The sequence below is a fragment of the Prinia subflava genome, chromosome 8 (genome assembly GCF_021018805.1).
Source record: "Prinia subflava isolate CZ2003 ecotype Zambia chromosome 8, Cam_Psub_1.2, whole genome shotgun sequence".
NCBI lineage: Eukaryota > Metazoa > Chordata > Aves > Passeriformes > Cisticolidae > Prinia > Prinia subflava.
The window spans coordinates 7,000,790-7,024,607 of record NC_086254.1 but is presented as its reverse complement, the minus strand read 5'-3'; the positions used below and the strand labels follow the sequence as shown (position 1 = coordinate 7,024,607).

Genomic DNA, 23,818 nt, shown 5'->3' with positions numbered 1-23,818 from the left:
TTCCTTTTGCATTTGTTAGCTAATATCATCTTCCTGATGTCCTTTCTTTCATGGTTAGAACCGGTTTGGTTTAATGAGGGCTGTTGTTGCCAACAGGGGAGTGGATATGTGTGGTGGAACAGGCATCTAAATCTTCCCCTGCAGATGGGGAGCGTTCAGCATCCTGACATGACCTTGGTGAAAGTTCTCTGGCGTGTTACTTTCCCTCTTTATTTATCTCCTTTGCTGTGTAGCAGCTTTGCTTGCAGGGAAGTGTCTGAGCTATTGGAAATCTGTCCTCTCTTCTCTTCCCCTCTGCAGAGACATTGTCAGCGTAACACCCAAACTACTTAGATTGACGCCTGAATATTCTGCTTTTTGCACAATCAGGAAGCATTCAGTGAAAGTAGCAAGAGGAGAAGAAGTTTAGGATTTAGGACTGACGTTTTTAGGACTGACTTTTCAATCCATAATTTTGCACAGTCTTGATGAGGAAGGTCAGAGACTTCCTTCACATGGGATGCCCCTGTGTGTATGTGTAGAGCATCCAAGTGTACAGCACAGGGGAAAATATTCTGAACAGCCATCAGATTGCAGTGTGGACTTGTTCATATTTCAGATTCTTATCTGAAGAGTTGAGGAACAAAATCCAACCCTTCATGTTCCTGGAGAGTTTCAGAGCAGTAGGATGGAACCTTTTGCCTGTTTTTCTCATGCAAATTATGGTAAGGATTATTCAGTGTTTAAAATCTGGTTTATACTGGCTTCTGAATTTCATTTAAAATAAACATCTGGAGAGCTTTTTGATCTCCTGTGCAAGACTGTTGTCTGCCTGCCTCCTTAAAATGACTTCTGCTTAATTTTTAGTGAAAGGCAAAGACCTAGATGGTTTCAGCCCAGAGGCAATCTAAATGCTTCCCCTTCTGCAGTTAGAAATTTCCATGAGCAGATACTTAAAATCTGTTCTCTTAGGGAATGTGGCAGCAATAGGTATCTGTTTTATCCGTGCTGCAATTTGGGATCTGCAGAGCTGCTACCTGTAGTGCCATTTGTACTTCTGCAGAGCCTCGTTCTCCTGGTGCCAAGCACGTGCTGGAGCAGATGCTCAGTTCAAGAATCTCAGTCTTGTCCCCTTTGCAGCTTGCAATCGAAAGCCCTCCTTGGGAAGATTGCCACAGTGTGCTGCTATCCCACAGTCAGAGCACTGCAACAGGGAGTAATCAGTGATTTATTCAAGTAGCCATTATATTTGGAGTCTATTTTCTGTGATTTGACAGAAATGTCACACTCCTCTGCTCTTCACTGGAGACTGGAAACCTGTGCCCGTGGCGAGGGCTGGGTTTGTGCTTCCAGTGGCTTTCTGGCTTTGAAACAGGTTCCTGTTGCTCTTTGCAGAGCCTGAAGCAGTGATCTGTGCAGGCAGTGTCTGCAGAGCTGGAGTGACTTTACCTCTTTGTTTTTTCTCCAAATTCATATCTGTATGAGATCAGCTGGTCCCATATCGTGTGTGAAGTAGTTAAATGCTACCCTGCATCTATAAGATGTGATTTTTTTTCCCCCTCCTTCCTCGTCTCTTTGATCAAATCAAATAAAAACGCAGTGCTTTCATTTCTAGTTTTATAGTTTCAAAGACAATCTCTTGACGTGCTCGAGCAGTCTGGACCCGAGTCCCTTTTTTCCTTAGTCCAAAAGCTCTCTGTGTCTTGTGCCTTTCTCTGTATCAGCAGTTGCAATCTGCATTAGCTTTTATCTGCATCAAAAGACAAATGGAAGAGAGCAGGACCCTGCAGGAATGGGAAACAGACTTACATGTGCAATGGAAATATGTAATCCTAACGTTCAGTCTGCCACATGGAGTACACACCAGCTCCTATACTGGAAATCTCTAGCCTATATTCTCAGAAATGGGAGTTTAGATTTTAGCCTTTGAAGGTTGGTTAATCCCCTCCAGTGGTTAATACCAACATAAAATATTCTGTGATGTCAAACTTTTCCTCCTAAATGCTTCTTTTCCCCCCTTTTTCTTTTTCTTTTTTTTTTTTTTTTTTTTGCATATGTCAACTATACAAAGCAATGCTCAATTTGGGAAATTAGCATTCAAACACTCTGTAAGCACTTTATTTTTGTCTGCTTTGTGAGCAGCTGAACACATGTCCAGGCTGAAATTCTTGGAGCTGCTGCTGCTGCTTCCCAGCGCGCGCGTGCCAGGCATGGGAGAATTCGGAACTTTGTCCCGTGTCCTGAAGAGGCGCTCCCGATCCCCCATCCTGCAAAAGCACATCTGCACAAATCTCCTGCTCGACTGCATCCCAGGAGGAAAGGATCCCAGTTAAGCCAGACTGAATCATAGCCAGGGAGATGAGCGCTCTGGTCGCTGTCATCCCGATCAAAATCCCAGCAGCGTCTGATGGCATTCGGAATGTCGCGCTGCGCATTCCTTTCTCGGAGTGGTGGTGCTTAAAGCAAAGTGTGTTATTTCTCTGCATTAAGGAGGCAGATTCAGCTGTTCAAAGCAAGTTGATAAATTGCTTTTCATTAAGTGTCTGAGCGCCAAGGGGTTCGGTGTGTGTTCCAAGGAAAAAATACATTAATTACAGCTTCTGTAGAGCATTTATCAATCACGTAGTTATAAACACTGCTAATGCGGTTAATTGAAGGTAGAAAAATTTACCTTTTTGAATTTGTTGACTGTAGCAATTCCGTGGCTGGAAAGACAAATTGGAAATTAAAACCTGGGGATACTTTTAGTGGGAGCTGCACAGTGGAGGTCAGGGCTGTTGGAGATGGGTTACCAGGAGCTCACCTTTGTGCAGGCAGCTTTGTGCTGTTGAGGTGCAGGCTGGAGCAGTAGTGTTTATTCTCTTCTCCCACACAGCCACGATGTATTTGCCATGCAAAGGGATCTCCCTGCCTGTGGTACAGTTTCAGCTCCCTCTGTGTCCTGCCCCTACAATTTATTGCTCTCTGTATGTTGGGGTTCTTTCTAAAAAAGGAAAAGGCAAGTGCAGAGGAGGAAGAATGCACAAAAGCAAACAAAAACATCCTATAGTCAGTAAAAATTTCTGTGAAAAAAGAAATCTTTCATGAATATAAACTTCAGGTAAAGGTGGTGTGTTGGCAGCTGCTGAAGGAGTCAGGTGAGATTGTGCTGAAGAGTTTTATCAGATCTTCAGACAAAAACCTCTGGTGCTTGTGGTGTGCAGAGGCTTTGAAGGCACCTTGCACACTCGTGTTGCTTTCCCTATGGCTGTTTTGAGCTGCCAGCTGTGCAAGTGGCTGTTTTTCATGCTTCTCAGGAAAGCATGAAAATAGCAGTGAGAATAGCAGAGACTTTACAGTAGCTCACAACTAATGTATTTCTTGTCCTTTCTTCTGTGAATGTTACGAGGTGGCCTTTGAGTTTCCTGGGAGACTGATAAGGACATTAGGTCTGTGTCAGGACAAGCCAGCAGGACACCAGCACCTCGTTGTGAAGGTTGACAGGAAAACACCATCCAAAGTGTCTGGTCCAGCTCTTGGTATTCACCTGATGGCTTCTATTTTCTGCTGGTGGGTGTTTTGTACGTTTGTTGCAGCTTCTGTTTGAGGTTTTTAAAATGCTTTTCATCTTTGCAGCTGGCTGCACGGTATCTCCAACTACAGAAGGAGGTCTTATCTTGCCCTTACAAATGATAAGATGTGTATCCAAGAGCTGATGTGTTCATGTTCCAGCAGGAAGCTCTGTTGCTGTGCACAATCAGAGAGAGATCTCCAGTTTTGGATCTTAAAAATGTATTTTTCACTGCTGCCTTTGTAAATGGGCTGTTAAAATTTCAGCATGTGTGGGACCATAATTCAGTGTCCAGAGAGAGAAATACTAAACCAGACTGTCAGTGTGATTGTACAGGTCAGAATGATTCACATGCATGACCAATGCAAACCAAAATCCATCCTCCCTGTGAGCCCATGTTCACACACCACCAGCACACCTGGTCCAAAAGTGAGTCACTTCCTATTTTTATTCTTTTGTATTCAAATTCAGTTTTTCTTTTGTTATGAAGTGTAATGCACTCTGCCTCATCTTATTTGCAAATATATCTCATTTTCAAGTGGATCTATTTTTAAAACAGGACTCGAAACATATTTTTCAATAGCTAACAAATGTCTGCTCTGTTGTTTGTCTGTTGAATAGAGGTAAAATTTGTTCAGAGTTAGCTCTGAATTTTTTTTTTAAATAATCAGCTTGTAATAAACAGGGGAAGATAGCTGCTTTCCTACCCAGGAACTGTCGTAATCCGTAACTTCTAACGATATTTTAGAAGGAAAAACTGTCTTCTGTCATGTGCACCCACAAGGATTTCTGTAAGTCATGATTAAGACTTTAATTCAGGGCTTTCACAGAGTAAGTGTGGAGTGAGAGGAGATAATGAAAATGGTGATCTTTGTGAAGCAGCCACAGGAGAGGGAAACTGTTTCATGTTTCCTTTCCCCTTTGCCTAGGCAGCTGTTTGCTGTACCTAAGAAAAACTTCCTTTTCATATCTGGGAAAGCAAGAATGCTGAGAGGAAGGAATTCTGCCCAAGAGTGGCATGAGGAAGCTCACAATTCTTGCATGTCCTGTGTGGTGAAGTAAAGCCCAGAATTATAGCCTCGTGCTTCTCCCACACGTGGAACATGTAGGAAAGCTGCCCATAACCCTGTTCCTGCTGAGGATGTTGAGGTTATAACTGCAGGCTGTCCCCCATGGGAAAGGGGTCAGTGTGTATTTTGGTTTCTTATCACTTGAAGGCAGCAGGAAATTGCATAAAGGATGGAGAATGTCTGTTGGTGGGAATGCGTGGTACCTCCACTGGGGTATGTGTGAGCAGCATCCTGTAGTTTGGTAGAGGCTGGGCTGTTCTGGCTTTCCTTTGGATGGAAGTCATCTCAACTAACCTTAATTTTCCCTCGTGTTCACATGAGAACAGGCACGCTCGTGTCTGTAAGTCTTGTTCCATATTTCAGAGCTGCTGTGATGTTGAAGATGCTGCTCGAGCATGTAGGAAGAAGTTGGGTTTAGTTTGCCCCGAGGATAATTGGTGCTTTGGAGGAAGGAATGTTTGTTTGTGCCTGACAGTATCTTGTTGAGGAAAATGGGATCTTTTGTGAATGCTACAGTGGTGGGTAGGGAGTCTGTTTTGCATTTTGAAAATAAAAATATAAGCCTGGTATCCAGGGCAAGTTATTTTGATGGCAGGGCTGTGTTTACCTGGCCTGTGCTCTTAGCTGCTGTGGTTCAGTGTAGCATCCTTTGCTCCCTCCCCACAAATCCATGGAGCCATATGTGCCCATGAACATGGCTGAGGTACACACCAGGCTGTGTCTTCATCCCTGTTTCCCACCAGTACAGCATGAAATTTTTGAAGTTGGAAGTTACCATATAAAAGGAGAAAGAAAATTAATTAAAGGTCAGAGTGCTTTAGTGTAGTGAAAATTGAGAGGAGGCAGATACAAAGTTATTCAAATTGCTTTTTGACTTCGGGCAGGTCGATTTTCATATTTCTTGCATATGTTCCCATGGTAAAAGTAGTATCTCATATGTCTCACAACTGACCACTAGTATTTGTGTTTCAAGCACAGCCAGAAATCCTCATTTGAAGCTTTGGCCAGGCCCTACAGTTGTCCTGACTTGTCTTTTCTACGTCTTTCCTTCACCTTAGGAGCAGCCTGCAACACCTGGCAAGACCTACTTTACGCCTGTGTTGTCTGTCAGCTCCTGCCACGTTGCAGAATACAGAGTTAAATCTAAAAATACTCTTAAAAAGAGGTGAGGGCTTTGAGCAAAGTAAAGTAAGCCACTGATTTGGGTCATGAAAGGGAATTGATGTCACTGGTTCTTCATTGCAGCTTTCTTGAGCTAAGAAGTTCTGAGCTGTGAAGATGCAGAGGAGCAGGGGTGAGCAAGTGGTGCTCAGGACAGGGAAAGGTGATCTGTGTCCATTTGTCCCCAGGAGACTGCCCAGAGCGTGACCTTGTAAGCCTGATGAGAGAAGTCGAGGTGGTGTTAAATGCTCTGCAGTTTCATTTGTCTTCACAGTCCTCAGTGGTAGAAAACTGTCACCCACTGCTGTCCTTTAAACAAAGAGTGACCGTGGCATGAGGTGATTAAATGCTTCATCCAAAATTATGTCAGGAACCTGTGGTGAGCCAGACACTTCCCTCCATCCTCCTGTCATAGACTAGTCCATCATCAGGAGACCACTGTTCTAACATAAATATAGTCAAAAAACCTGAAGCCAACTGTAAAAGGGGTTGTGTTCAATTTTTGCCTGTGTCAGAGTGGTTATGTGGCTTCAGTAATGTTTGTTAAGTGCTTTGATATGCTTTGGTGAAGGACAGAGTGTTAATAATTAAAATTGTAAAGAAGTTCTGGAGTAGCATGGGGTTTGACGACCGCTTTCTGGTCTGTTAGTTAACAAAAATGCAAAATATAAATGGACGAATCAGCAGGAATTGAGTTGAAGGCTCCCTTCCCCCAGCCACCTGCATGGGCTGAGCACAGAAAGCAGCTAATTGTCTGCTCTGCTGCAGAGATGAAAGAAGCTGGTCCTACAACAGGAAAGGCTATTGAACTGCATGAAGGTGGTAAATTATCAGCGCTGAAAACCTTTTGAGTCAGTATCTTTACGTGCTCAAAAAGTACATTATTTGTACTGGTATTGACAGCGTTCAGGGGCTGATAAAACCGGCGTCTGGTGACGTGAATCCAATGTTTCAGTGCCTGTAATTAAGAGGTCTATAAAACTGAAACTTGTTTTTTGAAACTCTGCGCCGTCGCCCTGTTTGGGTGTAGTTGAGGGGTGTGTTTGGTGAGGACGGGCTCACCTCATAATGGCTTTATCTTGGCCCAGCTAACGAGCTGTTTGCAGAACTGCTCCGATTTGCAGTGGGCAGACTGTAAAGCAGCCTCATGTTTGTCCATTTTCCTGCGAGCAGTTCCATTTGCAGAGTGCAGGCAGGAGCAGGCTTCTTGCCAGCAACAGCTTCATTCAGATTAGGGCTTTAGTTCAATTATGTCCAATTAACTTTTATTGCAGATAGCAGTGATAATTACTTGCAAGTCAATTTTTTGGCTGTGGTTATCCCAAGGCTAAAGTCTGAGCTTGATGGATTTTAATAACTGAAGTGACGTATAGCTTTTCTTTCCTCTTTTTTTTCTTCTTCAGGCCTCAATTAGATGAAAGGTCAGAAGCTATGTAAAAATCCATCTTACAATTAAAGCCAACTGTTCTACTCCTCAGCAGATGCGTAGTACTGTGTTTTAAAATAATCTCTTGGGACAGACCTAAAAAAAGGCTTTTTAAACTCTCAGATCATAACCTTGAGCTGGCTGCTGCTTTATCTGAGGAGTGAATTTGATGGAGCTGATGTCACATATGGCAATACCTGAACTGAGAGCCGCCTCCTTGGCTTTTTTTAGTGCACTGCATCCTGTTCCAAATTGCTCACCTAGAAGCGTTCAGTAGTAGCCTTTGGGCATGAGGAGTGTGATGTGAACAATATTCCATTTAAGTGCTGTTATCCTGAAGCTGCTTCCTTTTCTTCCCTGTTGGACATTATCATCCCAGCTCGGAGAGAGGAGCAGAGCTGTGCTATGGCAGCATTTAAATTCTCTCTGCCTTCCCCACCAAGCTAATTTTGTTGCCTGAGTAACATTATAAATGGAGGTCAGCCTAAAAGGTGACGTGGTTTACAAGCAAAATCATAGTTAATTAAATGGCAAGAAGCAAAAATTGATTTTGATAGAAACTGTTGCAAGGGGTCCACAAAAGGTCCACCTGAATGCAGAAAGCCAAAGGTCCAGTGCTGGCAGGTGCTGACTGTGCACTCCCCATGCTACAAAAGGCGACTTTCTATTGTTCAGTTTCCTATTTATTTATCCCCAAGTCCACTCGATGCTATTGTGATTTATTGCCATTTCAGAGGGCAACTTCTCTGCCCACTGTTTTGCAGTTTTCCATTTATAAAGCATTAAGAGGATGCGATACCAGCCGGTGATGAATACAGTGCTGGTTTGGTAATTTTCTTCCAGGAAACGCTAAGATTTATCTCTGGCTCTTCAGCAGTCCTGGGAAAGGGCCATTCTGGTAAGTGCCCAAGAATAAAGGGCAGCTTTAGAGCTGGAAAAAGGCAGGAAGCCTGCAGGATGGGTCTAGACACTTTTAAGCAAAGCATGGCTGCCTGGAAAGAGTTGTATTGAATGCTGAGGTTGGCAGGAGGGTTCAGTGTCTGCCCTTGACATGAACAAGTCTTTGAAACCCCAACATTTTAGGTTACTTTGGGAGAGGGAAAAGGAATTATTCTCCTTGGTGTTGAGCAGCCTGCCAGAGGGGGGAAATGGCACACTGAGCTTCCCTCAGAGCATGAAAATTGGCCCGCATTCAATTATGATTCCTGGCAAGCTCTTGCAGACGTTTGTACCAAAGAAACTTCACAGCCCGGGTTAGTTTTTGTTGTTGCCTGCAGCATTTACGTGTTCAGAGCTTGGCATGTGCTGCGTGCGCTCGGGGGGTTGCCTAAATCCCGCCAATGGCTCTGGAGCTTCACGGTGGATACAGAACTTCATGGAGCTACCTGGTGACTAAAGAGCAGAGGAGGAGCAAAGCAGAGCAGCCACAAGCCTTTAACAACCCTCACACAGAGGCTTTCGGGACCCCAGGGTGCTGGAAACTTGGAATAGTTTGGAGCTTTTTCTTTTGTGTGTGGGTGGATGCTCCGCTTCCTCCTGGCCTGGGGGTTTGTGAACAAGCCCGGAGTTAATTGTGGAATTTCAAACATGCGTGTTTACTTTCAGGAACCTAACTTTAGACTTCACCAGCTTGCTTTCCTCTAAAGCAGCTCAGTTTCCCATGTTTCAGTGGCCAGGGGTGGTTTGTGGGGAGTTATTTCCTTTGTGTTCTCACCTCATAAGGCCACTCGCAGGCTTCAGAGGCTGGTGTAGCTGAGAACTTGGCAATAACTGTATATGTGGTCCATTTATATGATGATAAAACTGTGTTTGAAATTTCCTAGTAGTTGCTTTACACCTAGATTTTACTCTAGGTCATGAAAGTATCCCCTAATCTGAGAAGCACAAAGGCAATAAATACTAAATGTTGAATATAATTCAGAAAATGATAACCTTTTATGTCAAGGAAGGCAATATTGTGGTAAGTTCTACTGGAACTGATTCTTAGCTGTGCAGGAGTGTCCCTGGGCAGTGGGTGGATGTGAGCTCTTCCATCCTGGTGAGCCCCTGTGGTGACAGGGGACACTGTGCTGCCTGGACCAGAAAACACCATGATGTGCAGGTAAGGCTGAACGTAATAGTCATTGTGAGGATGTGCCAATTACCCCCAAATCCCAAGCACAGCAAATCCCTCTTAAGCTTAGCATGCTTTGATTTAATTATTAATAAATCTTAGGAGAAGAAAAATCTGTTCACATGTCTAAACCTGCTATTTTGTGGAGCATCCTGCAGTACGTGTGCTGTTAAGATTATATCCCGCAGCCAGATTAGATTAAAATCACTTCAAAGAGGGGTATTTATTTATTTATTCCAATCTAATGATTGTTTTCCTCTAGAGATAGGCTTTATCTTTTTTTTATATATATAGTTTCAAGACAGAGCTCGTTGTGCTGCATTTGGCAATGTGCAAAATCTGTTCAAAATGCAGTTTAAAAACTGAGGTTTTCATGGTTCACAGCTCTCCATGCCTGGGTGCCACAGCCTACTGGTCAGATCACTCTCCAGTTTGCAGCTGACTGGTTTAGATGACAGTGTGAGTGACCCTGATACAGTGAAAAACCCTCTCCATTCCAGTTCCCCCAGTAGCACACCATTCATTCTTGGAGGGGCTGGAGCTTTTTAGGTGCTGGTGCCCACACAAATCCCCACCGTGGAGCCAGATCTGCTGGTGAGAGGTCCTGATGTGCCAAGTTCAGTTCATCTCCTGCTCTGGACTAATTAGAAGGAATAAACCCAAGCAGGATGGGCCAAGCCAGTATTGGCTGTCAGTCTCACCTCGATCTCAAATACAGCCCATGCCAGGGACTTCAGTTCATTTTAGCTGGTGGTGAGTTGGAATTGTTCGTGCCAGCTCATGCTGGGGAAGAGTCAGGTCAGGAAGTAGTGGTCAGGTGCTGAGTATCTCAAATGAAATAAATGTTAATTAATTTCTAACTAGAAAAAATGGCTGGAGTGCTTGTCAGGATATTTCAAATGCATTTGTTTTCAAATACTGAGATCTCGATTATGAAAACCAGTATTGATTTCATAGAAAAGAAATACTGAAGCAGGATTTTAATTATAATAAGAAATTCAGTGATGGAGTTATGGTCAGCACTTCTATATCAGTCTGAATTTCTTTTTCTAATGCTCAGCAGTGACCTAGATGTCATCAAGTTGTTTACTGCAAATCAAGCTACAGGAGTGATTTTTTCCACTTCAAATTATTTTTGTAAGTCCAGTATTTCCTTTAAAATTATTATTGCTGCCCCAGTCTTTATGAACCTTTGTCATTACCTAAAACGATTATCTGCCTGCAGGAACAACTTGCCTTTATAGCTCTCTCTAAAACATCGCTCTCCATACTGGAGCTAAAGCTTCTGTAAATACATATTTTGACCTTCAAGGAAGCACTGCTGTCATGTAGCAGGAGCCTGGCTATTCCGAGGTGAATGCTGTGACCACTCCTAATCACTTGTTCTCTCTCCTAATGTGCCATTATCCTGTTTATTGCTGTGTGCACCTCGCTGGGGCACTTCAGCAAGAGCCTTTCTGAGCGCGTCACAGTTCAGGCTCTAATGAGCGTTAATGATGGAGCAGGTGAGCAAAACCTCCCTGCATCTTGCTGCCAGAAATGCTGCTCCCTCAGTCAGAGCACGGCTGGGCTCTTCCAGGGCTGCACACAAACTTGCCGTCAATTAAATAATGTTTTAGACACCGACCTCCTTGGGGCCTGCAGGCGAAGTGAATCCTTGGTTGGCGTCAAACGTTACTGGAGTAAAAGGTGGATGCTTAGATGAATATGGGAATGGTGTGATCTGTTTTTCTGTCTACAGTGAAGGCTCTTAATTTTGTTTGTCTGCTTTTCACTGAGAAATAGGTCTTGTTTGTGCCAGCCTTCTGAAGTTGATGAAATGAGGAAAAAAGGAAAATACAATTATTTTTTTTTTCTTGCTGACTGTGGGTGTTTCTGTTGCTTACTCAGGTAAAGCTCTGACAACTCACAGTGGTTTTGTCTTCTGATTAAAAGGAGCTGGATTTTTGTTTTGTCTTTTTGGTCTTGCTGTGGGCATGATTTGGGACGAGGAACTGCTGCCCACGGGCTGTTAGCAAAGTTTCACTGAATGTTGTGTACCCACAGTCACGACTAAATCTCATTTATAAAGGCTGGGCAACTTTTCAGTTCCTCAAGCAATTCCTTGATGTTGTGGATGTGACAGGTCTTCAACCATCATTTCTGGAAGACTCTGAGAATTACATCACCTTCAGAGAATAAGAAGAAAAACCAGGTTTAGGTTTATTTTACAAGTTTTTACATATCTTGGACTTGAGGCAGTGCAGATTGTTGCTGTCTCCCAGGAATGAAATGGAGAATGATACAAACGTGCTCTGCTGGTGGTTGTGCTGTCAGCCCCACACCTTGGTGAGGTGGTGTCTGTGTTTCTCACGGCACCAGGTCTGTGTTACTCGGCGTGGGAAGGGTGAACGGGCAGCAGCCTGGATTGTCAGACTGACATTCAGTGCCCAGAACTGTTTTTGTTAGTCACAGCAGCACCCAGCAGGCTCACTCAGCCACACTCGGTCAGCTCCGGTGAGCACTCGCTCCGTGAAGATGCAGAAGCTCTCATAAATTAATATTTGTATGAGATTTCTTGGCCGTTGGTTTAATCAACCTTTGCGTGTTGAGCTGAGGAGATGCATAAACATGGACCTAATGAGCTGTACACAGTGAGTAATTACTGTGCTGCAGGAAAGCTTCGAGTCCACGCTGTTCACTCCGTTGGTGCCAGCGTTCCGTGGGCAGTCTGACCTGTGCTGGTGGTCTAAGGTTGGGTTTTGCATTCAAGTCTTTAAAAAGTCTCTGCAGAAATCTGCTGTTGGGGGTTTCTGGAGCATGGAGGTGGCGGTGCTGATGGTGTCACATCGCTGTCATCGCATTGTTTGTGCCATCTCAGCAGTGAGACCTTTCAGAAGTGGCCTCTGAGAGGTTTTGGCGGATGTGGCTTCTCATGTCTGGGCTCAAGCTTTCTCCTTCCCCCCCCTTTTGATCTTTGAATGCCTCTCCAGTTGTTTTAATTGGGGTTTGTGAAACAATGACTGAAACTAAATCAGCTTACAAGTCTTGAATCCTTCAACTCTTCCCATGTTTTGGAGGTCATATAACACGTCCCAAAGCCTTTCTAGCTGCTCCTTAGGTGTTTTGCTCTGTATAGCAGCACTGATGCTTGTGGACATCTGGACAAGGAGAAAAAAATCTACTGATTTCTCCAGCTTGGTTCTGTTACCCTGTTTCCCAGAACTTTCTAAAGTGCTTCAGCCAGGAGGATTTGAGCAGGGGCTTGGACCAGATGGCCTTTTAGAGATCTCGTTTCAGCTTAAATCTCTGTGATTCCAGTAACATTGGACACTTTGAGCCCCAGTTAGCCTTGTTGCTGGGACCCCTCTTTGCACAGCAGTGGTGGGATTTGAAGGGAGTTGTGCCATGTTTATATACAAAGAGCTTTAGTGCTCCATTTTGAAGTCTGATTTCTTAAATGCTGGACCAAACAGAAGAGGATGGTGGCACCTCTGCAGTCCCTTTGTGCACATCTTGCTGTTCTCTGCCCCGCAGCAGCTCGGTCTCTGCTGAAATGAAGGAAGTTGTAGCCATTCATCTTTCAGCCTAATGGACCACAGAAATTACAAGCTGTAGCATGCAGCTTAATCTTGCCACAAGGCAGAGTGCTGCATACTTTGCCTTCAATTTATGCATGCCATGCCTTTTTGTTAAATGCAAAAGAGCAGTTGACAGGATTTCTCCAGAGAAGTTGCCTTGGTGGATACTGGGGTGTTTCAGCATAGTGAAATGAGTGATGGCGGTTTCTTTACCATTCATAACAACCACCTTTGAAAAGTGAGGACAGAGCTATGGATTATTCTCAGTGTGTCAAGTAGGAGAGGAGAGCGAGGCAGCTATTTTGGTTTTAACCCTGCAGATGACCCAGTTCTTGAAGTATTTCCGTTGCCGTTAGGAGATGCAGTCAGGACTGGAGCAGCGGTTGTGCATCTGTGCTTGGTCAGGCCTTCACCCAGGGATGGCTCTTTGCCGCTTTCTTTTCTCTGTTCCTCCTTGTATTATAACTTTGAATTGTCTCTCTGTTGTTGCAGTGTGCAGAGGAGTGAATGCCCCATGTTGTGTTAGTGCCTGTCTGCCATGCTGGCCTGTCTGCCAGGACCAGGCGACCTCTCCTTTCAGCTTCTTTCTTACACGCAGATGAACACTGGACTTCAGAAATGTGAGTGATGTTTTGTCTGCAGGATGTGGTTAACTGTTAAATCTGGCTCTGGTACCGCTGTGACATAAACATTTAGGATACAGTGGAAAAACTGTTTAATGTGGAGTCTTTCTTTTGTTACGCCTTCAAGGCATCTGTCAGTAAAGGCTCTGAGAAATGGCTGTAGAGGTTCACATGTGTGCAGCTCCTCTGTTCCTGGCTCTGCAAAGGTTAATTTTAACCACAGCAGGATGCAGCAAGTGAGATTCCTGTGAGATTCGTGCCTCTCTGCTAAAAAGGTTTTGTGCTAAAAGTGTGCCAGCTGATTTTCTTCTCAACACTTTTTCCTCAGTCTTCTTCGCTTCCCTTCGTGCAATTACTCGTAGACACCAATAAAAGTTGGATCAGTCTAATGCAAACCTTTTGAGGTCAGCAGCTCTTGCTCTACATACCTGGGGCTTATACTGCAAATATTAGTGAGCTAGCCCAAATTACTAAAGTTCAAAGTTTCCGTCTTCTTTCTGATGTCTCTTTGGTGCCTCTGAAAATATGTCTGCAGAGTGCTCTGATAATTCTTTTTTGATAACTTCAGTCATTTTTTTCATAGTTGTACTGGTATTTTTAAGAACAACTTGTGCTTGGGAATGTAAGTTTACTGACTAGAGGTTTTTTTAACTCTTATTCTGTCTCTCCTCTTTATCACTGAAGTAGCACATTGATTGTTCAGCTGAAATTTCAGAAATGCCAAGGTTTCTATGTAAGGTCTGAGTACTTGGTTCTTAGGGCTGTGACCTGTGTCTTGTGTTTGAAATGTGTGTTGGGAGATCTCAATTTGCTGAGGCACTCATTGCTTTTTAAACCCAAGTGACTTACAGTCCACTTGTAGCTAAATTGTTCATATAGTGAGGCTTGTGATGCTACAGAAAACAAATAGGGAAGATAATTTTGCACTTATGGGTGACCTGCTCATGGTCGTGGTTCTGCCAGAAGTGACTGACACAGTTCACATACACACCTGAGCTCCCCCACAGCACTTCTGCTGACTCCATGGAATTGGTAATTGTAATGACAGCAACAATAAAAATCTTCACTCACCAGAGGATTGGTGATGGCATCAGATGGGGCATCCCCTCCTTTCTCTTTCTTATTTCCAGTTTGAACGTTGCTGACAGCCTGTGGGGTGAGGACGTGCCCAGGTCTGTGCATTGCGTGAGATTTCTTTGTCAGAGCTTAGTTCTGAAAGCAAAATGCTGAGGTTCATGTGAGGGCAGCTGTGCATAAATCAGGTATTTGCTAATTACAGCTTTACAAGGCAACATGCTGCTACGTTGGGCAGTTTTTCTCACCTGATGGTACCTGATGCTATTTCTCAGAGATCTGCAGATCCGTCTGCTGAAAGCATTGCTGTGTCCTGCTCAGTGAAGAGCTTTGGGAACTGCATTTCAAAGAATTTAGGACATAAAGTAGCTGGCAGGCACGGGCTGGCAATGGTAATGCTCAGCTGTTGGGTTTGTTCTGATTTATATGGAAGATGAGGCTGCTGGTTCAGACCTTGCTCAGCCTTGCTGCAGATGTGGGCACAATTAATTGGTGCATTTCTCTTCTGCTGGAGATGCATGAGTAGCCCAGCCCCTGGCCAGGGCAGAGCTGAGTTAATGAGCATTTTCTAATGAACAGTGACTTGTGACTTTTGATGGGGGGCGGAAGCAGGCTGTAATAATAGTGCTGTTGCTTTTATAAAAGGCACAGAACTCCACAGGATTGCCTTTCTTCAGACTTACAGTGTTTGTATTAATAATTTTTAAGTGTAGTTTTCCAGATCAGACTTTTTATTAGTGCTTAAAAATCCCCATTAGCTCAATTACATTATTTTTTTCAATATTCACTCTCTGATAGGGGCTTGTTCTTACAAGTGGTCTGTGCAGTAGGAGTTTGGTAGATTAATATGCACATATTTTTTCCTTTAGAAACTGATGACTAAAGGACTACCAATTTCAGGTTTTTTTGCTGAATTCCAGCCTGAGTTCAGGCTAATCCTGGAATTCACACTTTTCCACACAGGGGATTTCTCACTGGCCCAGTATCAGTATTCTCACCTTCTCCCAGTGACTCCAGTATAAACCTGACTGGTCAATTGGGGTATTTGAGGCAAGATTGTTCAGGTTGTGTCTGCAGCTGCTGTTGGACATAACAGCAGTGCCAAACCTTCTGGGGAGAAAAAAAGGTCGTTTTTCTGTGACAATGGTGCAAAATCAAGTGAAAGGTCCTTCTTCAGATTTATTTTTTTGTCAGGGGACATCAGAGAAGAGGAGGTTGGACTGAATATGGGATCATCAGCTAAACTGAACCTTTTTGGGAGGGTTCTTCCTGTAAAGCCTTTAGAGAAACTGCTGAAAATTGAGGGGTTTATGCAGAAGGTGGACACAGCTGGTTCTGCCTTGTCCTGGTGTTGGAGCTCTCATTAGGGTAGCAGCCTGTTTGTATTTTGTTTAATGATAATGAAAAATTTAACCATAGGCAGCTTTTAAAAGCAGTGGGTTTTAAAGTCTTAATGTGAAATGCACTTAAAAGATGTTCCATTAGTGCTGAGGTGAGGCAGGGAAATCTGTCTCATTCCATGACAAAAATAACTCCAGTGGTGAGACCAGGAGTGCAACAAGAGGAATCGGTTGCCACGGGATTAGCAGGAGTTGTGAACTTGCAGCTCACCAGTTTATTGGGGTAATTGCTCATATGCACAGCTTTGCCTTATAATAAACACGAAATAATTACTTTTCAATAAAAGTATTCTGCCTTGCATTCACCATTAGGGAGCTTCCTGGAGCTCATCCCATTGTTTTCCTAATGAAGCTTCTTCCTCTGCCGTCGCCTCATCATTTTATTATGACCTGATCTGGAATTCTTGCTCTTGCACACAGTGATAATATTCCAATACCAGCATTTTCTTTCAGACTGTTCTAGCAGGTTTTCCATTCGCTTAGTTACCAGAACTAATTGTTCTTTATTGGTTTGCAGGGTATTTGTATGGTATGTTCAGATTCTTGCTCACAGCGTAATGCCTTTCTCCTAATATTTTACTGCCTTAATTATTACAGTCATGGAATCTTGCCTATGGAACTACTAGCAAAGCACATTGGGGCACTCAGAAATACATCACCTTCAGGCCTGAGTAACATGGCTGAGTTAGCCTGGGGTAAAAGGAGCTTCATCTTACCTGTACATAAAGCAGGTGCTGTTTGGAATGGTGGTTGGGTTCACAAAATCCCATCCAAGGGTTTTAAAAGGGGTTTTGCCTTTGGTAGGATGCCAGATGTGATGCTTAGATGTCATTTAAGTTTAACTGAGGGGTTGTCTTCTCTCAGAGGGAGGAGTTCTTCCAGGTTTGGGAGTAGAGGTGTGTCTGACTGACTGATGGCTGCAGCCTGTTCAAACATCCATGTTTGAGCTGCTTCCTGAAACTTCCATGTAACAGATTGGGTAAGAGAATACTCAGTGTGTCTGTTTAGTGTTACATTTTATTTGTGATTTGCCTATAGAAATGTAAACCAGGCTGAGAAATTTTGACAGCAAAGGTATCTTAAAGTATCTCCTTAATTTTTCATCTGAAAATAGAATGTGGCAGTGTCTGCAAGCATAACATAAACCATAACACAGACAGGTATGGGATCCTTTGGCCTTTGGTTCATCTCTGGCTCATGGGGGCTTGCCAGGGTCATGTCTTGGGGAAGAAACAGACCTTAATGAGCACAGGCAATGCTAAAAATAAAGGTTGGGAGTTCATGAAGCCCTTGGCTTTTGAGGCAAGGTAATACTGGCAAATGCCATTCGGAGGCTCTCCTCTCTGTTAGGAGCACAGCAGCTCGCTCAAAAGGGCAGATATGAACGACCTGCCTGCAGAGACAGGTTCAGGGATGTGCACAGAGAGGATGTTTGGGTTAATATTTCCTTTGATTTAGAGAAAGGGATGATATGTGCCAGTGTCTGGACAGCACAGGGAGTACAGGTATAACTGGCGCCGTGGTACGAGCTGTGCTAGAGATGGAAGACAAACTGCTCGTAAAGCTTCTTATTTCACAAAAGATATTTTTAATACATCTATAATTAACCTTTCTTTTGGTATCCATTCTATTTTCCATTTTCTGACCTTTCCCTTCTGAAAGTGAGAGCTCTTAGAGCAGAGCTGCTCTCCCTCACCTGTGACAACGGGAAGCTGCAGGATGCAGGGAGAAGTGGCTGGTACTCATCTTTTGGAGGCAATTTGCTTGAAAGAATCAGAGGTGGATTTTCAAGAGGAAGGGCTGTTTGTCTGAGAGCAGCAAGCTCTTTGTTGGAGCATTAAATTTCTTTGGGTCAGAGGGACAGATATGGGGCTGGGTTGTTCTTGGGTGGCTGCCACATTCCCTTTTCTCTCAGCACAGCAAATACCATAGGGATGCTGAAAATATTAGGAAAAAGGATGGGCATTTTTTTCCAGTGAACTGTTTACAAGGTGAAGAGAGCAGGGGAGGGGGAGAAAAATCAAGCAAAAGCTAAATTGGATTGTCAAAGCTGCAAGCCATTATTTGAAGATTATAAAATCAGCAGGAGTCCCATAGGAGTTTGGCAGCAGAGCTGTGGTGGGAAACAGCCCAACTCTCTGCTTGGAATATGATTATGGCAAGGGACACACATGCATTTCCCTAGATTTCTGAAGTTCTTTGCAGAAGCAGTTGGAGCTTGTGAGCCAGGTAGGTATCTGGTAAATCAGAGGAAGTGAAGCCACACCTCTGTCTCCAGAAGCCTTTTGTCTCTGTCTGTGGAGTAGCATGTTTTAAATCCTGCGAGATAATCACATCATTTTGCCATGTGATGTGGGGATGTTGTCCTTAGCAAGGTGCCACCCTGAAAAGTCAGCTGAAGAAATAATTGCAGGCCATAAAGTAATCAGCCTCCTTCCATTTGCTGAGCTTGGGCTGACAAGAGCTTCCTAATGCACAGAAAGACGCTCCAAGTGCTTTCAGATGTCAGCACGTAGGAAAGGAGTGGGGTGTAAATGGAGGCTTGAGCTGAAGCTTGGATGTGGGTTGGGTTTCAGGGCAAGGGTTTGGTAGTGGGGGGATGCAAGAGCTGCTTAAGAACTTCCCCCATGTCCGATGGAGCCAATGCCAGCTGGCTCCAGGACGGACACAGTGCTGCAACAGCAGATTTAAGGAGGGGGGAAAAAACTGCGCGACTGCAGCTGGAGAGAGGAGTGAGAGTATGTGAGAGGAAGAGCTCTGCACAGACCCCCAGGGCCCTGCAGAAAGAGGGGGAGAAGGTGCTCCAGTCACCAGAGCAGAGATTCCCATGCAGCCCATGGGGAGGACCATGATGAGGCAGCTGTGTCCATCTCCCTGAGCTGTGGAGGTGGAGAAAGTCAGGAGTGAAGCTGAGCCCAGGAAGAAGGGAGGGGTACAAGGAAGGGGTTTTAAGATTTGGTTTTATTTCTCATTACCCTACTCTGATTGGACTGGTAATAAATTAAACTAATTTCCCCAAGTCTTGCCCATGACAGTAGTTGGTGAGTGATATCTCCCCTTCCTTATTCTGACCCTGTGTTTCTTCTTGTCTGCCCAGCTGAGGAATGGAGTGACAGAGCAGCTTTGGGGGCACCTGGTGCCCAGCCAGGGTCATCCCACCATAGTATGGTTCCCACCTCAGGATTACAGGGGCTTCATGTTTAATTCATATCTTTCTGATTTTGAGTTCCATGGAAAAATACTGAGAAATGGTTTGAAGAGCTATGGGGAGGCAGCTTAAATGAAGAGAATAAAAACCAGCCCACCAATGCAAGCCGTGAGGAATATTCTAGCTGGAGACAATCTGATGTTTACAACGCATTACCTGTTTTTGTCCAACTGCAAACACAGTCTGATGAGAACATGGTTTTGTTTTGCTCCCCTGGGCAGGTCTTGCCTTAAGCTGAACTGGGGCTTGTGTTGGTTACCAGGTAATAAAAGGAATGAGGTATCTGCCACATGACCCGCTGGTCTGGCAGAATGAAGCTTCCTTGCCTTTTGAATCCTTGGAGATTTGCTACCCCTGTGTGACTGTCTTGCCCTGAGGTTGATCCCTTGCTTACCAGAACTGACGAATTTCCTTTCTCCGCAGGGGACACTACACAGAAAATGAGATCTGCACAGTATCCTACCCCAGCAGAATTGGATGCTTATGCTAAGAAGGTCGCCAACAATCCACTGACTATAAAGATCTTTCCGAACAGCGTCAAGGTTCCCCAGAGGAAACACATACGCCGTACTGTGAACGGACTCGATACTTCGGGCCAGAGGTACAGCCCCTACCCCTCTCAGGCCACCACAAAAACGGGTCTGCTGGCCATAGTGAAATCCCCAGCGAAAGGAATCATCAAGGACTTTGACGGGACGCGCGCGCGCCTGCTGCCGGAGGCGATGATGAACCCCCCCTCCACGCCGTACGTTGCACCAAGCACTTTATCCCACCCGCAGGCGCTCGCTCGCCAGCAGGCTCTCCAGCATGCACAGACTTTGCCGCACCCCCAGAGCATCCCGCAGCACCCTCAGGGTATTCCACAGCCACCCAGCTTACCGCACCCTCAGGGGATCCCGCAGGCGCTGCCGCACCCGCAGAACATGCAGCAGCCGCAGGGCTTGCAGCACCCTCAGACCATGGCACACCAGACCCTGCAGCACGCCCCGAATCCGCTGCTGCAGCCGGGTTTACATGGAGGCAGAAAGATGCCGGATGCAGACGCGCCGCCGAATGTGACCGTGTCTACCTCAACCATTCCCCTCTCTATGGCTGCCACCCTGCAGCAGAACCAGCCACCGGACCTGAGCAGCATTGTGCACCAGATTAACCAGTTCTGCCAGGCCAGAGCTGGCATTAGCACTACCTCAGTGTGTGAGGGACAGATTGCAAACCCCAGCCCTATAAGTCGCAACCTGCTTATCAATGCAAGTACCAGGGTATCTACTCACAATGTCCCTACACCCATGCCTTCCTGTGTAGTAAACCCTGTCGACCATGCTGCTGCTGCTATTCCTCCTGCCTCTGTTAATGTGCCCATGGTCAATATTAACAGGGTGCCGCCCGCCTACCAGAACGAAATCAAATCGGTTGCGTGGAACCAGCACCAGCTTGCACATCTGCAGCAAATGTGTGGGGATGCTGCTGGGCCTGCTGGACTGGCAGGGAAGCACCCTCAGAGAGAGATTGCAGGGCAGAGTTTCCCTGGCAAAACTTCCAACTACCCTCAAGAACTGTGCATGGGCCAGTCGTTCAGCTTGAAGCCCCCCATCGAGAAGCCTACGCCTTCTCCGCCTGTGAACGGGTTGCAGGGACCTTTGCCATATACCAATGGGCACTATTTCCAGCCCCTCTGGAATAACATTCTGCCCACGCCCAACAGTGACAGCTCTGGGTCCCAGGACCTCGCCATGCCTTTCCACGGGGGACAGCCAGCGGGAGCGCCGCTGGATTGTGCAGGAGGAACTCATTACAGAGCTGGAGCTGGCCCATCCAGCCAGAATAATGTGATGCAGACCATGGATTACCTAAGTGGGGACTTCCAGCAGTCCTGCTTCCGAGACCAGAGCGTGGCCGTGCTGGGAAAAGTCCATCGGCCTCCCATGAACCGAGCACCTGAACCAACCGATAGTCGAAATCTTCATATTCAACACCCAGGGTATAGATAGGCTGCAGTCACTTTCACAGACAAAAAAAAAAAAATTATAGGTTTTAGTCTTAATTTTAATTAATAAGCAAGGCGTTTTTAACTTGCAAACTTGTGTGATCATTATAGTACCCATTGGAAGAAGACATACTGTATATTTAAAGAGCTTTGCTTACACGTTATCTCTCTCCTTTATGCATCAAATATTTAACATGCCTTTTGTGTCAAAGAATTTCATTACACTACTTCACGCCACAGCTGTCTCCTCACCGCAGAGTCCCCCTTTGTGCAGCTTCTTTCTTTTGCCTTCTGCTGAGCAGCTCCTCGCTGGACTGAGGTTGAGTTGCTGCAGGGTTTCGCAGCCGCATCTGTTCTCCAGCCCCAACGAGAGCCAGGTAGCGTAGCTGCTTCCATTTCCATCTCAATTTCCTCACAAGATTAAGAGCAACAGAATTTTGTCAGGGAGTAGGGCTTATTTTCAACTCGAAAGCCCATTTCATTAATGCATTAAACGTTGACCATTTGCACTGTCTAGAGGCCTGTGTAATTGAAAAAGAGCCTACGTTTGAAAAGAGCCAGCTAGGGGTATGTATTTAGGCTTTAATAGAGGGAGAAGCTTTTCAGCTGTTTCTTGCCCATGTTTATCATTTAGACTTTGTCCAAAGTCAGAAATCTCTGGCAGATTTTTCGGACACTTTCTGTTTTCTGGACGGGGTATGGAGGAGGGGAACAGCGGGTTTGGGATGAAGGCAGCCACGGGGAGCTGCCTTTCTTCACGTTCCCCTTCCCCACTGCCCTTCCACCAGCCTCAGAGCTCATGTTGTCTGAATCCCTCGCTGCTAGGAGTCTGGCCAGCCTCATGTGAAGGGAATCCAGACCCACTAACAACTCCAAAAAGGGTTCAGCCACTTCTCTGGAAGATGGAATTACTGTCAGGGTGAGGAGAAGCAGCTCAGCCCATCCCCAGAGCAGCGAGCGTGGTCCCGCTGCGGGATGGGAGGGGGTTGTTCTGAATCAAAGCTCCTCTCACAAGCCACTGTGGGATTGACAGTCCCCTGTTCCTCTCCATCAAAACACCCCAGCGGATTTAATGGAACAATTCTTCTCCCTGGGAATTAGTGAAGCTATTTATAACATCCCTTTTTCCCAGGGTTTCGGTGCCTAACTCCTTCTGTTCCTTCCCCACGTCACTTCCAGCAGCCAGTTGAGTCAGTGACTGTAGGACACTACTGGGTAACCTCAGCCTCTTGTTCTCCTCAATGTACCAAAACATCCCTTTCCTTTCTAACAGCCAAATTTATTGTAAGTAGAAAATTCCTCATCTCTGTTAACGAGACTAATACTTGAACATAATGATCACAATCAAGTTTGGAAATTAAAAAAAAAAAAAAAGACAAAAAAAAGAAGAAGAAGAAAAAATTTAAAAAAATAAATGCATTGATTCTTTCTATGTACACTGGCTAAAAAATATTGCTCTACACTGTAACTTTTAAGTGTAATATTTCTGTATGAATGTCGCCTGGTAGTGTGGGTTTGAGTAGCATTGTGTATGGGTGAACCCACTGGCCTCTGCCATCCACTGGCCTCCCTCACAGCCCTTGGAAAAACAAAGCCTTAAGTATTTGCTCCTTGAACTTTCCTTAATGAGCATGGTTTAAAAAAAATCTTAAAGACATCATACAAAATTTAAAAAAAAAAAAATTAAAAAAAATAACAAGTTTTGAAGTGACGTCATAGTTGGCTAGAGATTCTTAAAAGTTTTTCGTAAATGGGAAAATTAGAAAACATTTATTTGTATTTTTTTAATTTAGAATGTGTAGTCCTGGGCTGTAACAAATATTTAGGTTTCAAAGCTTAGCAGAGTACGTTTCTGACTCCTTGCGTAAGTTAGTACACTTATGTCATTATTTAAATTCTTTTAAGTGTACTATAACCCGTTCTTTAGTGGTAACTCCTGAGCAAAGTTAAGCAATTTGACTAAAGACGGATTAAATTATGTGTTGGCTTGTGTTGCCTTATATTTAAAAAAAGGAAAAATTGCCTGATTGTGTTATGCCAAATGATAGCAACATGAAGTCCTAATTTATTGTTTATAATCGTATTCCTGCAGTCTTTGTGAAAACTGGTAAATATACATCTATGAAAGAAAGAAAATCCTGAGGCTTTTCATGCAATATTTTTCTGAATCCATTCTGTTGGAGCCAGAGTTCGAGTCTGAAGCTGCTTCCCCTCAGTCACCCCGTCGTCTCCCCCATCCCAAACCCAACCCCAGCGAGGGCTGTGCTCTGACCTCACCCCTCCCTGCCCACTCAGCCACTGTAAGGTGTTCTGCTACCTGAGTCCGTTCCTTTTTACTAAATAAAACCTTGGCCTCCCCTCTGTTCCGTAGCCTGCTCCAAATCTTAACCCAGACTGTTACTAAAAGCTAATTTTTAACTCCTGCTCTTCTCCCGAGAGCCTGAGCAGAGTCCTGTGCCGTGGTGGTGGTTGCCTGGGAGGTGTTTGGTGGTGTTGGCAGCACGCTGTGAGTTTTTGGGGACTGTTCTGCACAGGTACAGCCACGACCTCCGAGGCTTTGCCCCGGTACAGCAGGACCGGGAAGCAAAAATCCTGCTGAGACTCATCCAGGTGGGACATTGCTTGAAAAAAATAAGAATCATTTTACTATTAAAATATACTGAAACCTTT

The 23,818-nt window shown here is 44.8% G+C and overlaps 1 protein-coding gene across 3 annotated transcripts in view; it reads left to right on the top strand.

Annotated features, from left to right (window-relative positions):
• FAM222B (family with sequence similarity 222 member B) overlaps window positions 1-23,818 on the top strand; it is a 36,415-nt gene extending 12,597 nt beyond the window's left edge. Inside the window, exons 1-3 of one of the 3 annotated variants that reach the window (XM_063402647.1) lie at window positions 3,510-3,528; window positions 13,352-13,479; window positions 19,588-23,818. In XM_063402647.1, the coding sequence (XP_063258717.1) occupies window positions 13,398-13,479; window positions 19,588-21,152 (1,647 nt within the window). In that variant the 5' untranslated portion in view covers window positions 3,510-3,528; window positions 13,352-13,397 and the 3' untranslated portion in view covers window positions 21,153-23,818. Of the gene's footprint in view, window positions 1-3,509; window positions 3,529-13,351; window positions 13,480-19,587 lie in introns of those variants that run through there. The other 2 variants (XM_063402646.1, XM_063402648.1) reach the window with 2 other exon arrangements.